The sequence below is a fragment of the Lissotriton helveticus genome, chromosome 9 (genome assembly GCF_964261635.1).
Source record: "Lissotriton helveticus chromosome 9, aLisHel1.1, whole genome shotgun sequence".
NCBI lineage: Eukaryota > Metazoa > Chordata > Amphibia > Caudata > Salamandridae > Lissotriton > Lissotriton helveticus.
In genome coordinates this window covers 1,271,160,528-1,271,177,328 of record NC_136070.1, presented here as the reverse complement: position 1 = coordinate 1,271,177,328, position 16,801 = coordinate 1,271,160,528, and the positions used below count along the sequence as shown (strand labels likewise).

Sequence of the window (16,801 nt, the reverse complement as noted above, 5' to 3'; positions counted from 1 at the left end):
ACATCCAGGGGAGCTGACAGTTGGAGGTTGACCGTTTGCTCCAAGGTTTTAGGTAATACAAAACAGTGACCGCCTTTTCAACCTTCTCGTGTTGTACGGTTGAGTGGTTGCGCTTAACAAACGCCTGATTGATTAATTGATTGATACTTGTGCCTACGAGGTGCTCCTGAGCACAATACTGGTTCATAAAGAGAGAAATGCATCTGGGATCATGGTAATGAGTGGTGGGGTTAGAGTAAGTGCTGAACAACCCTCCCTGTGGGGGGTGACGGATGTGCCAGCAGGACTTCTCTTATTGTATGATGTTTGTGCTGCCATAGAGGGGGCCTATCTAATTCAACAATAGACTCAAATAATGCGCGATGTATCGCGTAGAAGGCATAGCTATCAGCGCAGCAGATGCTGCATCCCCTGGGCCCAAGATTGTGATGAGTCCACTAGACCCCAATTGTGGCTGCATTCAACAAAAAAAGAAGTGGTCACAGGGGGCAAAATTCCTTGCTTGCAATAGGGTTCAGTGCACCCTTGAAATGCCACTGGGTCTGGCCCCCTAGTAGAAAAGAATGCTCACAGTTTTATTAAGTGATGAAAAGAAATATGCATCGCACTCGGTAGCGGAATGATAAGTGTGGTGTTTGAGTCAGAAGAGGAGTAATGTTGTCTTTTTTCTGTCCTGTAATGGAAAAGCTATGTTCTATTAGATAATGGGCACCTGTCTACATTGAGCTGGTGCTAGCGGCTGCCGCTCTCTGACTGGACAGTTTAAAATGTTAGATAGTTCCTGACTTATTGGGACATTTTATGGAAAGGTGACCTCTGCAAGATCTCCCCTCAATACCTTCCTCTCAATACCTTCTCAACAACACCAGCCATTAGATATCAGAACCTCCCCTTTAGAATTCCTGGTACAATCCTACGTTTCAGAGACACTAGTGTGTTGGAAAAGCCACTGGTTTCCCTACAGGCAAGTCTCAAACAGGACTCCTTCCAAGTCCTCAGACAAAGCAGTCTGAAAGGGACTGATGTTGAAACCCAAAGCCAGAACCAGCCTCTTGATTGGCTCCACCATTTCTTGAAGTTCAAAGGGACCAGAAAGTTTCCATCTTCCAGACATGGATGAATTGTATCATTTTTATTGTCTCTCTAAAAGCTCCTTGCATGGCTCTGCTCACAGCTTGTGTTTGTTTCTTCTTTAAGGCTGAAGATGGTAAAACAGCGTATGTGAATACAGTCTATGGAAGTGTGCCCAATACCGCAGTGCACAGGATTGAGGTACCGCTGAGGTGTGAGATGGTGGATAACGAGACCTTGATCCTTCAGTTCCACCCCATGGTCACCCCCAAGGTGGCGCTTGGACATCACAACGTCTCGATGAGTTTCTACCAGAGCAGCGCCTTCAATGACCCAATCACAGTGTTTCCTTATGAGATTGACCTTCATGGGAGGATATACGTCGAATTTAAGGTGGAGTCTGATGATGACAACCTCCAGATACATACCGAAAACTGTAACTCCTCCCCATCCGTGACTCCAGACGAAGAATCGTACAGTCTCCTGAAGAACGGGTGAGACGTCAGTCAAATGCATTTCTCCATGAATACAGCAAAGATCTGTCAAATAACAAATTCCTTCAATATTAAGTAGCTTAACTTAGATATAAATACACATAATAATATATTCCTACATGTAGAAGCACATTTTGGTGTGGCTACAGGTATCCAAATACAAGGGGATCTCCAAGTCCCAGAAGCTTCCTCTTACCTGCAGATTCCCCCTCAGTTTCATGCTGTCCCCCAGCATCTTCAAGCCCTACATGGAACCGCTCACCAGTAACAGCACCAAAGTTCACCAAACTGCCAATGATACACAGGTCCACATGAAAGAATCCTTTGCTCTGGACATCCAAGGCCTCTGACAATGCATGCACCTCATTCAGGCCAATTATCCAGCTCAGATCTGAAGCATACAGAATGCCACCGCAAACAGAATTCCTGCTATTTTCCACCTCTCTTAGCGTTGCACCTGTACCAGTCTATCAGCCCCCTCAGCACTGCACCTGTACCAGCTTACCAGTCCCCTCAGCACTGCCCCTATTTCAGATGGGGAGCGACTCCAGAAGCTTTGCAGTCTTCGTCGCACTTTGTATGCGTGAACACAAACACACAATACCCCCTCCTGCACCTCATCACCAAGTAAAAAATGAGGGACAGTAAAATCAAGCATACCAATAGAAAAGGGGCTGGCAGTGGCAGCAGGAGAACATGCTGCCCCAAACAGTGAAGTACCTCAGCCGCGTGTCCTTCCCCTTTCTTTGGGCCTTCTGCAACCCTGGCTCGACTGTGCTGGTCTCTGGAGCTAGGTCCAGGTCCCACAGGTTCCTTACCCAGAGGATAGGAGCGCGCTTCAATAGCAGGGAGTAACCCCCATGCCAATTGGCACAGCCGCACAGATCACAAATTGCACCCCCTCATGATCCGGCTAGGACTGCCTCCAGCCCTCCATGCGCCTGACATACTCTAAACCGGCTCATAAGTGGCTGGACCAGACACTTTGGTGTGGCAGTATTTATTTCTGGTGCAGTAGGTAGTTTCTACCAGTGCGGAAAGCCTTTTAAACATGCTTTTAATTAATTTTTATTTGTATATTATTATTTCAAATGATGGGGGCAAACTCTGCTACGCTGCAGAATCAGAATTTTCTGCTGAACTCCGCGCACACCAGCGGAGTTGCAAAATTCTGCAAATTCTGTCCGCAGAGCAAAGTTAACTGCCCATCCCTAATTCCCACTCCACTCACTGCAACAATAGGGAAAAAGTTGGATTGTGGAGGGGTAAAATTTACTATTCCCACTCGTGTCAGTGGAACAGTACATTTTATTATTCCCACTCCAATGTATGCAATAGTAGGGAAAGATTTTGATTGTGGAAGGATACAATTTACTATTCCCACTCCAGTCAGTGCAACCCCTATACCCTTACAAAACCTACAACCCACACCTAAAACTTACCATGTAAAAAACACAATTACCTATTTAGCATAATTAATTATCAATTACATAATTAATATTAATTTAAAAATAAATATTAATCAATTACAATTAATGTACCTTGCCAACCTATACTCCTACAAAACCCACAACCCAAACATGAAAATTAACTTTAATGAAATGATTGATTACACAATGAACATAAATATTAATCAATTAAGTAATTGATAATATTTAAAAATTAATTATTAATTAATTATAAGGTATTTACTTCCAACCCTATACAGCAACAAAACCTACAACCCGCACCTTAAATGTTACATAAAAAATAATTACACTATTAACATGATTTATGATCAAGTCATAATTAATATTAATTTAGTTAATTAATAATTATTTATTTTACTTCCCACCATACACCCCTACAAAACACACAATCTGCTCCTACAATGTAACCTAAAAAACTAATTACACAAGTAACATAATTAATTATCAATCAATAAATAAAATTGATGGAGAATTAAGTATTTATTATAATCACCTTCCCACCATATAGACCTACAAAACCCACAAACCGCACCTGAAATTTATTGTAAAAAATATAATTACATAATTAATTATCTATTAATATTAATTGAAAACTAATGAATTAATAATTATAAATAATTTGCTTCCCACTCTATACCCCTATAAACCCCACAACCTGCTACGGTACTAAAAATCACAAACATTTATTAAACTAAATTTAGTAACTACTAAAAATTTAACAACTATATTAAAAAACAAACAATAATTATACAAAACATGTATAACATACATTTAACAAATATACTAAAATACATAAAAACTAAAAAACAATATTATAAACAATTATATTTTGTAAACAAATTTAATGATTTCGATATTTTCAAAATCAATATCACTTACCTTACAATCGATATTCTAGGCAACAATATACTTACAGATGATATTTCTATATCACAATATTTTAGACATAATATTTTGGTATGACTGGCATCACTGCGGTTCCTTTCAATGTACTAAAACTTTGGTGGACAGCCACCAAATTTTTAAAAAATGTTGTACTGTTTCAGAAACAAACTTCCAAAGAGGGAGTTTGTTTTTGAAAAACAAAACACTAAGGAGTCTATTAGGATGGCGGTTGGGAAATCACCCGACCGCCATGGTAGCGGGAAAAGACCGTCCGCCGGGACCGCGGCATAACCGCCGGTCCAATTAGTATGTCCCGCATCAAAATCCGACTGCGGCGGTACGATTGCGGCCTTTAACATTGCGGCGGTTGCTGCTGCCAGCAGCACTGCTGCGATGCCAAAAGTAGCATGTCCTGCATATCCCTGCACTGCGTGGCAGGCACTGCACAGTGCATGCCACCTGGTACAGGGACATGTGCAGACCAGTGCACCCACGCCCCCCCCCAACACATTGGTAGCCCACAATTGACCCCCGGAGACATTCTCCGCATGCCTTTACATGGCGGTTCCACCACAGCAGAAAGGCTGGCTACCGCCGGCATCATAATCATGCCGGCGGAGCATGGCCCTGCACCGGCCCTATTTTAGCGGTCCAGCTCCGCCCGCCAGGCAAGCGTGCGGACGGCTACCAGCGTAAAAGTGGCGGCTGGAATTTCTCACCTCCGCGGTCATCACCTCCATGTTAATGTGACCGGTGGTTTTCCGGATTTCAATCGTGGACGGACAGCCAACGCCAGCGGTTGCCACCAGCAGTTGCCACCAGCGGCGGCCATCCTTCCGCCATCCTAATACACCTCTAAATGACTGCACATCCTGAAAAAACCTAAGACTCCTAGCCAACCACATGCAGGAAAAAGGGCCTTACATGGTCCACCTAAATTGGGCGAATGACATAATGTCCTTCCTCAAATGGCCTCAACTATGTTTCATCTTGAGCATCTTGACCAGATTCTTCCCTGCCTTATTTCCTTTTGAGTAAATTCTTTATCTGAGTCTAGGCAGCAAAAAATCCCCCCTGATCATTCATTGAAGCTTCAGCTGTCATCTAATTCTTTGCAGGCTCCCGCCTTGTCTGGATATGATCAAGGGTAGGTTGCACTCAAGGGTAGGCTGCATTCATGGGCAGGTTACACTCAATGGTAGAATGCACTCAAGGATAAAATGCACTCAAGGGTAGAATGCACTCAAGGGTAGTTTGCACTCATGGGTAGGTTGCACAAGGCAGGGAGCGACTCAGGTAATTAACAGGCTCAGGAACTACTCACCGCTGATACAACTGAAAATGAGAGAAAGAGCAAACAGAAACCGGTTGGGTGAAGACATTAGAGGACTGGTCCTTGGAGGCTGGGGCAGCTGATGAGGAGACAGGATGTCTGGATCATGGCAAAAGACACACAATAGGACAGAGGTTGAAGATAGACAGTCAGATAGGAAAAGGGTGGGCACTTTGAGAGCAAAGTAAGAAGTGACAAAAGGAGTAAACTGACGCCTCCAAACCTCCATTTGTTGTAAGGTTGTTGTTGCTTTCTCCCAACACTTCTTTTAAATCCTTCTTGAAGTTCAATTACCCTCCAGTTAGGCTGCCTGTACCATCCGGTAAATGCTCAGGTGTTCTGAACTTCTCCATTATTCCCTTAGACTCTTCTACCAAGGACTTTTGAAGATTTGTAGTAGATCCCTAGTGGAGGTTACAACTCACAAAATTTGGAAACAAGTGGTTATTTTGCCCTTATTAAAAATACCATAAGAGGATCCTTTGGTTATGGAAAACTAGCAACCTATGTCCCATCTGCGCTTGCCTATATAGGTTCTGGTGAAAGCAGTAAATAGTATACTCAACTCACAGCCTTTCTTAAAGAGGATAAGATTTTTGATGAGGCCCAGTCTAGCTTTTGTTTGGCCATGGGACTGAGACTCCTAGACAACCACGGTTATTCCTCTGCCTTGGTATCACTGGATTTGTCAGCAGCCTTCGACATGTCTGTCGCTTCCAGATAATGGAGCAGTTGATGGAGACTGGCATGGAGGGCAATGCACTAGTCTGTCTACGATCATGTGTATCTGAGAGGTCTCAGGCTGTAAAGATGAGGTCCTTTCAATAAGGATTCAAGAAAGTGTTTAATTGTGTTCTCCATGGCTCTGCAGTAAGCCCAACACATGTTAATCTGCATGTGCAAGCTTTGGATGCACTAATTCACACTTTTGGGTTGAAAATCTCCTGCTATGCTTACAATTCTCAATTGTTAATTTCTGTGTAACATAAACAGAAGACCTTTGCTCTACTATTCAAGGAGTGTATTAGCTTCCAGAACCACGGTGGATTGTATTTAAAGTAATATTCATTGTGTTTGTGGCACGTCATTGGATGGAGTCTCAATGTATGTAGGACATGTTCCTTGATTAGATCCTCACCCATTGCTTGAGATCTGTTGAGGCACGCCGTGTGCTTGTTCCTAAGGCTTGCTGGACCTGCATGGAGGACAAGCGTTGTCTGTTGCAGCTGCAAAGTTATGAAGGTCCTTGTCCTCTTACTTACCTTAGGATGCATGACTACCTGTTTGCCTTTCGAAAAGCTTTGAAGACCTGTCTGTTTCTCAACTAGACTATCTTCTGTTTGCTATCGTGTCAGTGCCGGCACACTGTCCCAGTATTAGAACACTTTACAAATTGATATTACATTACAACACATTACATACACTACTTGAACCTCTCAGGGTGATATGGAGTAGCCGTGATAGTAATGATGCACTAATTGTGTGGAATTGCAGAACTCCCTCAACCTCTTTCTTAGACCGATTCTTTCTACTGTGATATGTGGTACACACTTCAAGGAATAGTTTGTAGGTTTTCTTGATGATGCTCCATTTTGTACACCAGACCCACATGTAATTTTGCATCATAAAGACAATATGTCTGTCTGTCTCCTTCTTTACCCTTCATACAGATGCTTCATGGACTCAACTTTGCGCAGTTATGAATCTTTCAATCCGAGAGCTCAGCAATTTGAATTCCATGTGTTCAAATTTGGAGATTCTCCAGAGGTCTATCTCCATTGCGATGTCATCGTCTGCCACAATGACTCTTCTCCCAATCACTGCACTCAAGGATGCTCTGGACAGAGGATTAAGAGGGACATCAGTGGGTCAGGGAGCCATCCCCAGTCAGCAAGACTTTCACAGGGACCGATTGTTTTTAACCAAGGTAAGTCCAGCAGCAGGGTATGGTCGCATTACATGTCAGAACTGGTGACAAGTAAGAAAAGGTACTCAAGTACTTATGGGTGACAAGGTATTCATAGCACTGGAGATGGTGATAAAAGGTTTATAGTAAGTGTGTGACTCTATACAATGTCTTGCTCCATATTTTTTATTATAGGCATGTTCTGTACCAGACACACATGTAACATAAAAATTATTCATGTATTTGCTAATAACTTGTTACAAATGACTAGTGACATCACCTGTGCCGCCATCATTGCAGCCTGAGGATGCTGGAGCACCAAGGTCATGTACGGGAGTTTGTTTGATAAAACAAAACCTGAAATGCCATGAATAATCAAATAATCTCCCGGCATGTCAGGGACAAAATAGGGTTGGCCAAGTGACACAGCAACTTGGTAGCCATTTGGCCAACATGCCGCCAGGTCAACGGTTTCCACTGGCACAGCCAGCTGAGGTTCTGTTTTGCCCCACCTCTACATGTGACAGAGGAACCATGAGCTGGGTAATATAGCAGCACTGGCAATTTCTAGAGGTGCTCCCATCCTACCAAAATCTAAATGAACCGCTCCTAGTTGGATACACACGAGCACCCCCATGAACTACAATGAGGCCAGTGTGTTACACACCATCACTGGCCATTTAGCTTTGTACTTGCTCACCCTCTCAATGCATTTGGGGGTCTCTCCTTCTTTTGGCTTCCCAAACACTTTGGGAAACACTTTGAGGCTTATTACGATGTCCGTCAAAGTTGCCTCTGACCGAACCCATCTCGGTCTCGAGCCCTCCCATCGGCAGTTCCGACTACCTGATTACGATGCGATTGAACACTGTTCGGTCGCATACTCACATTTCTCCATTGGAGTTTGTGTTACGACCGTAAACCGCCAGTAATACAAGCTCCCATGAAGAAATGGGGGTTTGTATAACATTCTACACCCTGTGGCTCGCACCCAATGGTACCTGCCACACAGTGCATGGATTTACAGGGGGGCATCGGAGGCATCTCCTCTGCCACCAACTGTAGCCCGCGGAGGCAAGGGAGCAAAGTGGCTTTCCAACAGCCTTTCCATGTCAGCTAGGCCGGCACAGAAAGGCTGTAGGAAATCGACATTGCAATCCCGACAGCGGAAACACTGTCCATAGGGGATTACAGTGGGGTTCCAAACGGTCAGGGCCACGTCGGACTGGCCGGCCGGTTTATGCTCCGACTACTGACATCGTAATTCGGTGGTTGGACCGCAAACCGACTGTGTCGGTCAGAAAGCCTCCGACTAGCGATCATACATTTGGTGAAGTTGGTTTTGGTGGTGTTTGTGCATTCTGTCACGGAGAAGATGAATTGGGTGTCATCAGTGCAGGACGCCACAGGGGAGACAGGAACTCACTGCTTTCAGAGGTGTTAGATCTCTCATCCACTTAAGACATAGGATCTGATGCCCAAATGAGCACCCCTTGTCTACACTACTGACACTTTGCAGAAGCCCCATGGAGAACTGTTACACACTTTGTTAACACTTTCATCTCCTCCTGAGTATTATCCAACAATCTCATATATAAAATTAACCCTCTCCCTGTGGGCACCCACTTCTTTATTTCTGCATGGCACCCCGTTCCCATGCTTTAAAAGGCACTTGAATCCCATCCATGGGGCCAAATACATTTAAACAAGTGAGAGGGACTGTGGGCAGAATAAGGCTTGGGGAAAAGGGCCGCATGCATCATTCCCTTTTTTAAAAATTAAGCTTGCCCCAGGGGATGGGTCGCTGGGGCCAAAAAAGGCTCGGGAGGGGGGCTGCATGCCCCCTTACCCTTTTAGGAAACACAAAGCACCGGGATTGGGATCCCTGGGGCCTAATAAGGCACAGGGAGGGGGTATTTGGCCCACTCCCCATTTTCATTGCATTTGGCCCTGGGGGATGGGATCTCCGAGGCATATTAAGGCTTGGGATGGGGGCCCCACTCCACGCCACCTCCCTTTATTAATTACTCGGCCCTAGGGGATGGTATGGAATGGGGTACCCGGGTCCAAATAAGGTTGGGGAGAGGGGCTGAATGCCTCCTCCCATGCCTTATTAGGCCCCGGTGACCCCATCACCCAGTGCTGTTTGTTTTTGGAAAGGCGAGGCAGCATGCAGCCCCTTTCCCAGAGCCTTCTTTGGCCCTGCGACCTCATCTCCCGGGGCCAAAATCTAAGGGAAGAGGGGCTGTGCTATAAATAGACCCGGAGAATGGGGTGCCCAGACCTATGATGGCTCAGATAAGGGGTTCACATGGTCCTCCTCCCCTTTTTTATTGGTTTGCCTCAAGGCGATGGGTCCCCTGGGCTAATAGGGCTGGGGGAGGGGGACACACTGCCCTTTGCCCTTTTTCATTATATTTGACCCCAGGGGGATGAGGTATCCCAGGGCCCAAGAAGTCTTGGGGAGGGGGCTACAAGCCCTCCTCCCCTGTTTAATTTATTTTTATCAACGGGCATGGGTCCACCTGGTCTTTTAAGGCTTAGCAAGGAAGGCCACATGGCCCCTCTCTCTTTTTTATTGGAACTGCCCCCAAGGGGCCAATAAAGGAGAGGGGAGGGGGCTGCATGCCCCCTTCTCTTAATATATACGTGTTTTGGCCCCAGGGGAAGGGGTCCCTGACCCCAAATGCCAACTCTATGCTGCGCACGCTAAAGACAGTAAGAGGTGTAGGGTTGGCAACCTGCTAGGGGTTTGCCCACAGCACCTGGCAGCAGGCTAAGCTTTGTGGCCAACCCACCACTATGCACGGCCAAAGGCTGTGTGCAGGGTGGGCTTGGCTGGCTGCAGGGAGTTGGATATTTACAACAAGGGGTGGTGAGGGACAGAGTCTCTGAATTAAGCAGAATACTCTCACCCAGTCAAGAGATCAGGGCTAGATCCAACACCGTTTTTAAGCTCATTGCACCATCCCAGTTTCAGAACCTGGCTGTATGCAAATTAGTCTGTTCCTGTCCCAGTGCATGATGGGAACAGGGCAAACCCAACTACAAAAGCCAATTCTTACACTGGGAAGGAAACAAGCTTCCGGGGACCGGTTTCTGGCATTACAGCCGTCTTCGGCCCGGCTTGCTTGAATCCTGATGGTGCAATGAGCAAGGGACTCATGTCTGAGTGTACCCTTCCATGCTTAGGGTGGACAAAAATATTTACAACAAGGGGTGGTGAGGGACAGAGTCTCTGAATTAAGCAGAATACTCTCACCCAGTCAAAAGATCAGGGCTAGATCCAACACCGTTTTTAAGCTCATTGCACCATCCCAGTTTCAGAACCTGGCTGTATGCAAATTAGTCTGTTCCTGTCCCAGTGCATGATGGGAACAGGGCAAACCAAACTACAAAAGCCAATTCTTACACTGGGAAGGAAACAAGCTTCCGGGGACCGGTTTCTAGCATTACAGCCGTCTTCGGCCCGGCTTGCTTGAATCCTGATGGTGCAATGAGCAAGGGACTCATGTCTGAGTATACCCTTCCACGCTTAGGGTGGACAAAAATATTTACAACAAGGGGTGGTGAGGGACAGAGTCTCTGAATTAAGCAGAATACTCTCACCCAGTCAAAAGATCAGGGCTAGATCCAACACCGTTTTTAAGCTCATTGCACCATCCCAGTTTCAGAACCTGGCTGTATGCAAATTAGTCTGTTCCTGTCCCAGTGCATGATGGGAACAGGGCAAACCAAACTACAAAAGCCAATTCTTACACTGGGAAGGAAACAAGCTTCCGGGGACCGGTTTCTGGCATTACAGCCGTCTTCGGCCCGGCTTGCTTGAATCCTGATGGTGCAATGAGCAAGGGACTCATGTCTGAGTATACCCTTCCACGCTTAGGGTGGACAAAAATATTTACAACAAGGGGTGGTGAGGGACAGAGTCTCTGAATTAAGCAGAATACTCTCACCCAGTCAAAAGATCAGGGCTAGATCCAACACCGTTTTTAAGCTCATTGCACCATCCCAGTTTCAGAACCTGGCTGTATGCAAATTAGTCTGTTCCTGTCCCAGTGCATGATGGGAACAGGGCAAACCAAACTACAAAAGCCAATTCTTACACTGGGAAGGAAACAAGCTTCCGGGGACCGGTTTCTGGCATTACAGCCGTCTTCGGCCCGGCTTGCTTGAATCCTGATGGTGCAATGAGCAAGGGACTTATGTCTGAGTATACCCTTCCACGCTTAGGGTGGACAAAAATATTTACAACAAGGGGTGGTGAGGGACAGAGTCTCTGAATTAAGCAGAATACTCTCACCCAGTCAAAAGATCAGGGCTAGATCCAACACCGTTTTTAAGCTCATTGCACCATCCCAGTTTCAGAACCTGGCTGTATGCAAATTAGTCTGTTCCTGTCCCAGTGCATGATGGGAACAGGGCAAACCAAACTACAAAAGCCAATTCTTACACTGGGAAGGAAACAAGCTTCCGGGGACCGGTTTCTGGCATTACAGCCGTCTTCGGCCCGGCTTGCTTGAATCCTGATGGTGCAATGAGCAAGGGACTCATGTCTGAGTATACCCTTCCACGCTTAGGGTGGACAAAAATATTTACAACAGGATTCAAGCAAGCTGGGCCGAAGACGGCTGAAATGCCAGAAACCGGTCCCCGGAAGCTTGTTTCCTTCTCAGTGTAAGAATTGGCTTTTGTAGTCTGGTCTGCCCTGTTCCCATGATGCACTGGGCCAGGGACAGACTAATTTGCATACAGCCAGGTTCTGAAACTGGGATGGTGCAATGAGCTAAAAAACGGTGTTGGATCTAGCCCTGATCTCTTGACTGGGTGAGAGTATTCTGCTTAATTCAGAGACTCTGTCCATCACCACCCCTTGTTGTAAATATTTTTGTCCACCCTAAGCGTGGAAGGGTATACTCAGATGTGAGTCCCTTGCTCATTGCACCATCAGGATTCAAGCAAGCTGGGCCGAAGACGGCTGAAATGCCAGAAACCGGTCCCCGGAAGCTTGTTTCCTTCTCAGTGTAAGAATTGGCTTTTGTAGTCTGGTCTGCCCTGTTCCCATGATGCACTGGGCCAGGGACAGACTAATTTGCATACAGCCAGGTTCTGAAACTGGGATGGTGCAATGAGCTAAAAAACGGTGTTGGATCTAGCCCTGATCTCTTGACTGGGTGAGAGTATTCTGCTTAATTCAGAGACTCTGTCCATCACCACCCCTTGTTGTAAATATTTGTGTCCACCCTAAGCGTGGAAGCGTATACTCAGATGTGAGTCCCTTGCTCATTGCACCATCAGGATTCAAGCAAGCTGGGCCGAAGACGGCTGAAATGCCAGAAACCGGTCCCCGGAAGCTTGTTTCCTTCTCAGTGTAAGAATTGGCTTTTGTAGTCTGGTCTGCCCTGTTCCCATGATGCACTGGGCCAGGGACAGACTAATTTGCATACAGCCAGGTTCTGAAACTGGGATGGTGCAATGAGCTAAAAAACGGTGTTGGATCTAGCCCTGATCTCTTGACTGGGTGAGAGTATTCTGCTTAATTCAGAGACTCTGTCCATCACCACCCCTTGTTGTAAATATTTTTGTCCACCCTAAGCGTGGAAGGGTATACTCAGATGTGAGTCCCTTGCTCATTGCACCATCAGGATTCAAGCAAGCTGGGCCGAAGACGGCTGAAATGCCAGAAACCGGTCCCCGGAAGCTTGTTTCCTTCTCAGTGTAAGAATTGGCTTTTGTAGTCTGGTCTGCCCTGTTCCCATGATGCACTGGGCCAGGGACAGACTAATTTGCATACAGCCAGGTTCTGAAACTGGGAGGGGGGAAAGAGCTAAAAAACGGTGTTGGATCTAGCCCTGATCTCTTGACTGGGTGAGAGTATTCTGCTTAATTCAGAGACTGTCCATCACCACCCCTTGTTGTAAATATTTTTGTCCACCCTAAGCGTGGAAGGGTATACTCAGATGTGAGTCCCTTGCTCATTGCACCATCAGGATTCAAGCAAGCTGGGCCGAAGACGGCTGAAATGCCAGAAACCGGTCCCCGGAAGCTTGTTTCCTTCTCAGTGTAAGAATTGGCTTTTGTAGTCTGGTCTGCCCTGTTCCCATGATGCACTGGGCCAGGGACAGACTAATTTGCATACAGCCAGGTTCTGAAACTGGGATGGTGCAATGAGCTAAAAAACGGTGTTGGATCTAGCCCTGATCTCTTGACTGGGTGAGAGTATTCTGCTTAATTCAGAGACTCTGTCCATCACCACCCCTTGTTGTAAATATTTTTGTCCACCCTAAGCGTGGAAGGGTATACTCAGATGTGAGTCCCTTGCTCATTGCACCATCAGGATTCAAGCAAGCTGGGCCGAAGACGGCTGAAATGCCAGAAACCGGTCCCCGGAAGCTTGTTTCCTTCTCAGTGTAAGAATTGGCTTTTGTAGTCTGGTCTGCCCTGTTCCCATGATGCACTGGGCCAGGGACAGACTAATTTGCATACAGCCAGGTTCTGAAACTGGGATGGTGCAATGAGCTAAAAAACGGTGTTGGATCTAGCCCTGATCTCTTGACTGGGTGAGAGTATTCTGCTTAATTCAGAGACTCTGTCCATCACCACCCCTTGTTGTAAATATTTTTGTCCACCCTAAGCGTGGAAGGGTATACTCAAATGTGAGTCCCTTGCTCATTGCACCATCAGGATTCAAGCAAGCTGGGCCGAAGACGGCTGAAATGCCAGGAACCGGTCCCCGGAAGCTTGTTTCCTTCTCAGTGTAAGAATTGGCTTTTGTAGTCTGGTCTGCCCTGTTCCCATGATGCACTGGGCCAGGGACAGACTAATTTGCATACAGCCAGGTTCTGAAACTGGGATGGTGCAATGAGCTAAAAAACGGTGTTGGATCTAGCCCTGATCTCTTGACTGGGTGAGAGTATTCTGCTTAATTCAGAGACTCTGTCCATCACCACCCCTTGTTGTAAATATTTTTGTCCACCCTAAGCGTGGAAGGGTATACTCAGATGTGAGTCCCTTGCTCATTGCACCATCAGGATTCAAGCAAGCTGGGCCGAAGACGGCTGAAATGCCAGAAACCGGTCCCCGGAAGCTTGTTTCCTTCTCAGTGTAAGAATTGGCTTTTGTAGTCTGGTCTGCCCTGTTCCCATGATGCACTGGGCCAGGGACAGACTAATTTGCATACAGCCGGGTTCTGAAACTGGGATGGTGCAATGAGCTAAAAAACGGTGTTGGATCTAGCCCTGATCTCTTGACTGGGTGAGAGTATTCTGCTTAATTCAGAGACTCTGTCCATCACCACCCCTTGTTGTAAATATTTTTGTCCACCCTAAGCGTGGAAGGGTATACTCAGATGTGAGTCCCTTGCTCATTGCACCATCAGGATTCAAGCAAGCTGGGCCGAAGACGGCTGAAATGCCAGAAACCGGTCCCCGGAAGCTTGTTTCCTTCTCAGTGTAAGAATTGGCTTTTGTAGTCTGGTCTGCCCTGTTCCCATGATGCACTGGGCCAGGGACAGACTAATTTGCATACAGCCAGGTTCTGAAACTGGGATGGTGCAATGAGCTAAAAAACGGTGTTGGATCTAGCCCTGATCTCTTGACTGGGTGAGAGTATTCTGCTTAATTCAGAGACTCTGTCCATCACCACCCCTTGTTGTAAATATTTTTGTCCACCCTAAGCGTGGAAGGGTATACTCAGATGTGAGTCCCTTGCTCATTGCACCATCAGGATTCAAGCAAGCTGGGCCGAAGACGGCTGAAATGCCAGAAACCGGTCCCCGGAAGCTTGTTTCCTTCTCAGTGTAAGAATTGGCTTTTGTAGTCTGGTCTGCCCTGTTCCCATGATGCACTGGGCCAGGGACAGACTAATTTGCATACAGCCAGGTTCTGAAACTGGGATGGTGCAATGAGCTAAAAAACGGTGTTGGATCTAGCCCTGATCTCTTGACTGGGTGAGAGTATTCTGCTTAATTCAGAGACTCTGTCCATCACCACCCCTTGTTGTAAATATATGCAGGGAGTTGGAAGCAGGGGCTGACTGCAGCAGAGGCCTTGCACTTAACCCCACACCATGCACGACCAGGGACCGAGTGCAGCGTATGGCTGGCTACCTTCTGGTGGCTGCTTGGGGGAGCTGGATGCAGGGCCTAGCTGCAAGTCAGGACTTGTGGTCAACCCCACACTGTGTGTGATAAAAAAGCTGTGTAGAGCGTGGGGTTGGCTACCTGCAAGGGGAGTTGCCAATTGCCTGCTGTGCATTGCCATAGGCCGTATGCAGTGGGGGGGTTGGCTGCCTGTGGTGGGTTGGCCGCAGGACCTGACTGCCGGCCATGCCCTTCGGCCAACCCCCCATCACACATGGTCAAAGGCTATCCACAGCAGGGGTTTGACTTTAAGTATGGTAATAAAATATTACTTAACATTTTTTTTAAACTAGAAATTCACTGGGAAAAAAATAACATTATAGTTATGTGTGATAAAAATATGTTTTCGGTTAAAAAAAAAACCTTAGATATTCACTGAAAAAAACAAAGGTTAAAGTTATAGTTCGGTGAATACGTCAGTGACAACATTACCGTTTTGAACTGAAACAACCACAGAAATTCACCAGTTACAGTTCGCCCCTGTCATGGACTGCTTATGACCTCATATATTGCATCACTCATGACCTGTTATATGACATCATTTATGACATCACTGATGACATCATCAAAAGAGCGTGTTAGTTTGTTTTATTGTTTACATTGTGGCGGGTCACTACAATGTTACTTTTCTACCAAATTTCTTACAACCTCTGTCCACATAATTAGTGTAAGCATTTACAAAATGCATATGCTCCTAATGCATCATAGAGGTGCAGAGGGATTAAACACGTTTTCAATCTTTGTATTGACGAGTACCTCTAAGTGCAGGTAATAGCATTTTCCACACAAGCTGTTTGGTACTGTAGAAACAAGTTTTCAACAGGGCAAAGATTCTAAGGACTACTTACTAAGGGGCATACTTACAAGACCTGTGTGGCGCTGGAACATCACTTTTTGTGACGTTCCAGTGGCGTACAGGGCTTAACCATATCTACAAAGCCACATAAATCCACCCTGCGCTGCTTTTTATTACCTTGTAGATATGGAGTGAGGCGAGGCAGCGCAAGTCGCTGCCTTGCCTTACTCTGAGGGAAAGAGACATTCTATGGGTGTTGCTGTGGGTGTTCCCACTCAACACCCATGAAATTTGATGATGCCCCAGAGTCACAACATCAGGTAAACCTGGGGCAGTGCTGTACCCTTGCTCCTCCCTAGAACAAGCGTAACAAGGAGAAATGTTTACATTTTTCCTTGTTCTTTCCCCTTTCCAAGTGTGTTGCATTCGGCAGCACACATAGAAAGAGGAAAAGGAGATTGTTTTTGATCAGGAAGGTGCCCCATCCAGCACAAAAACAATCATGCCAACAATACAGTTACCCTGGCACCATGGTGGAGATGTGTCTTTATTGGCGCACATCTGCAAAATGTGCTCCAACGAAAGGCTCAAAGGACAGGAATGAACATTATTTTGTAAATGCGGTGGATATCTATCCTTTCAAATTGGCGTAGTCAGCACAGCAAAATGATTTGTAATGCTGCCCTATGCCAATTCCTTGTAAATAT

General features: G+C 46.2%; 1 protein-coding gene across 1 annotated transcript in view; it reads left to right on the top strand.

Moving 5' to 3' along the window:
- Window positions 1–16,801, top strand: part of LOC144780815 (uncharacterized) — a 77,275-nt gene that overhangs the window by 56,209 nt on the left and 4,265 nt on the right. The window contains exons 5-6 of the mRNA XM_078659322.1: window positions 1,198–1,565; window positions 6,923–7,179. Of these exons, the coding sequence (XP_078515448.1) occupies window positions 1,198–1,565; window positions 6,923–7,179 (625 nt within the window). The remainder of the gene's footprint in view (window positions 1–1,197; window positions 1,566–6,922; window positions 7,180–16,801) is intronic.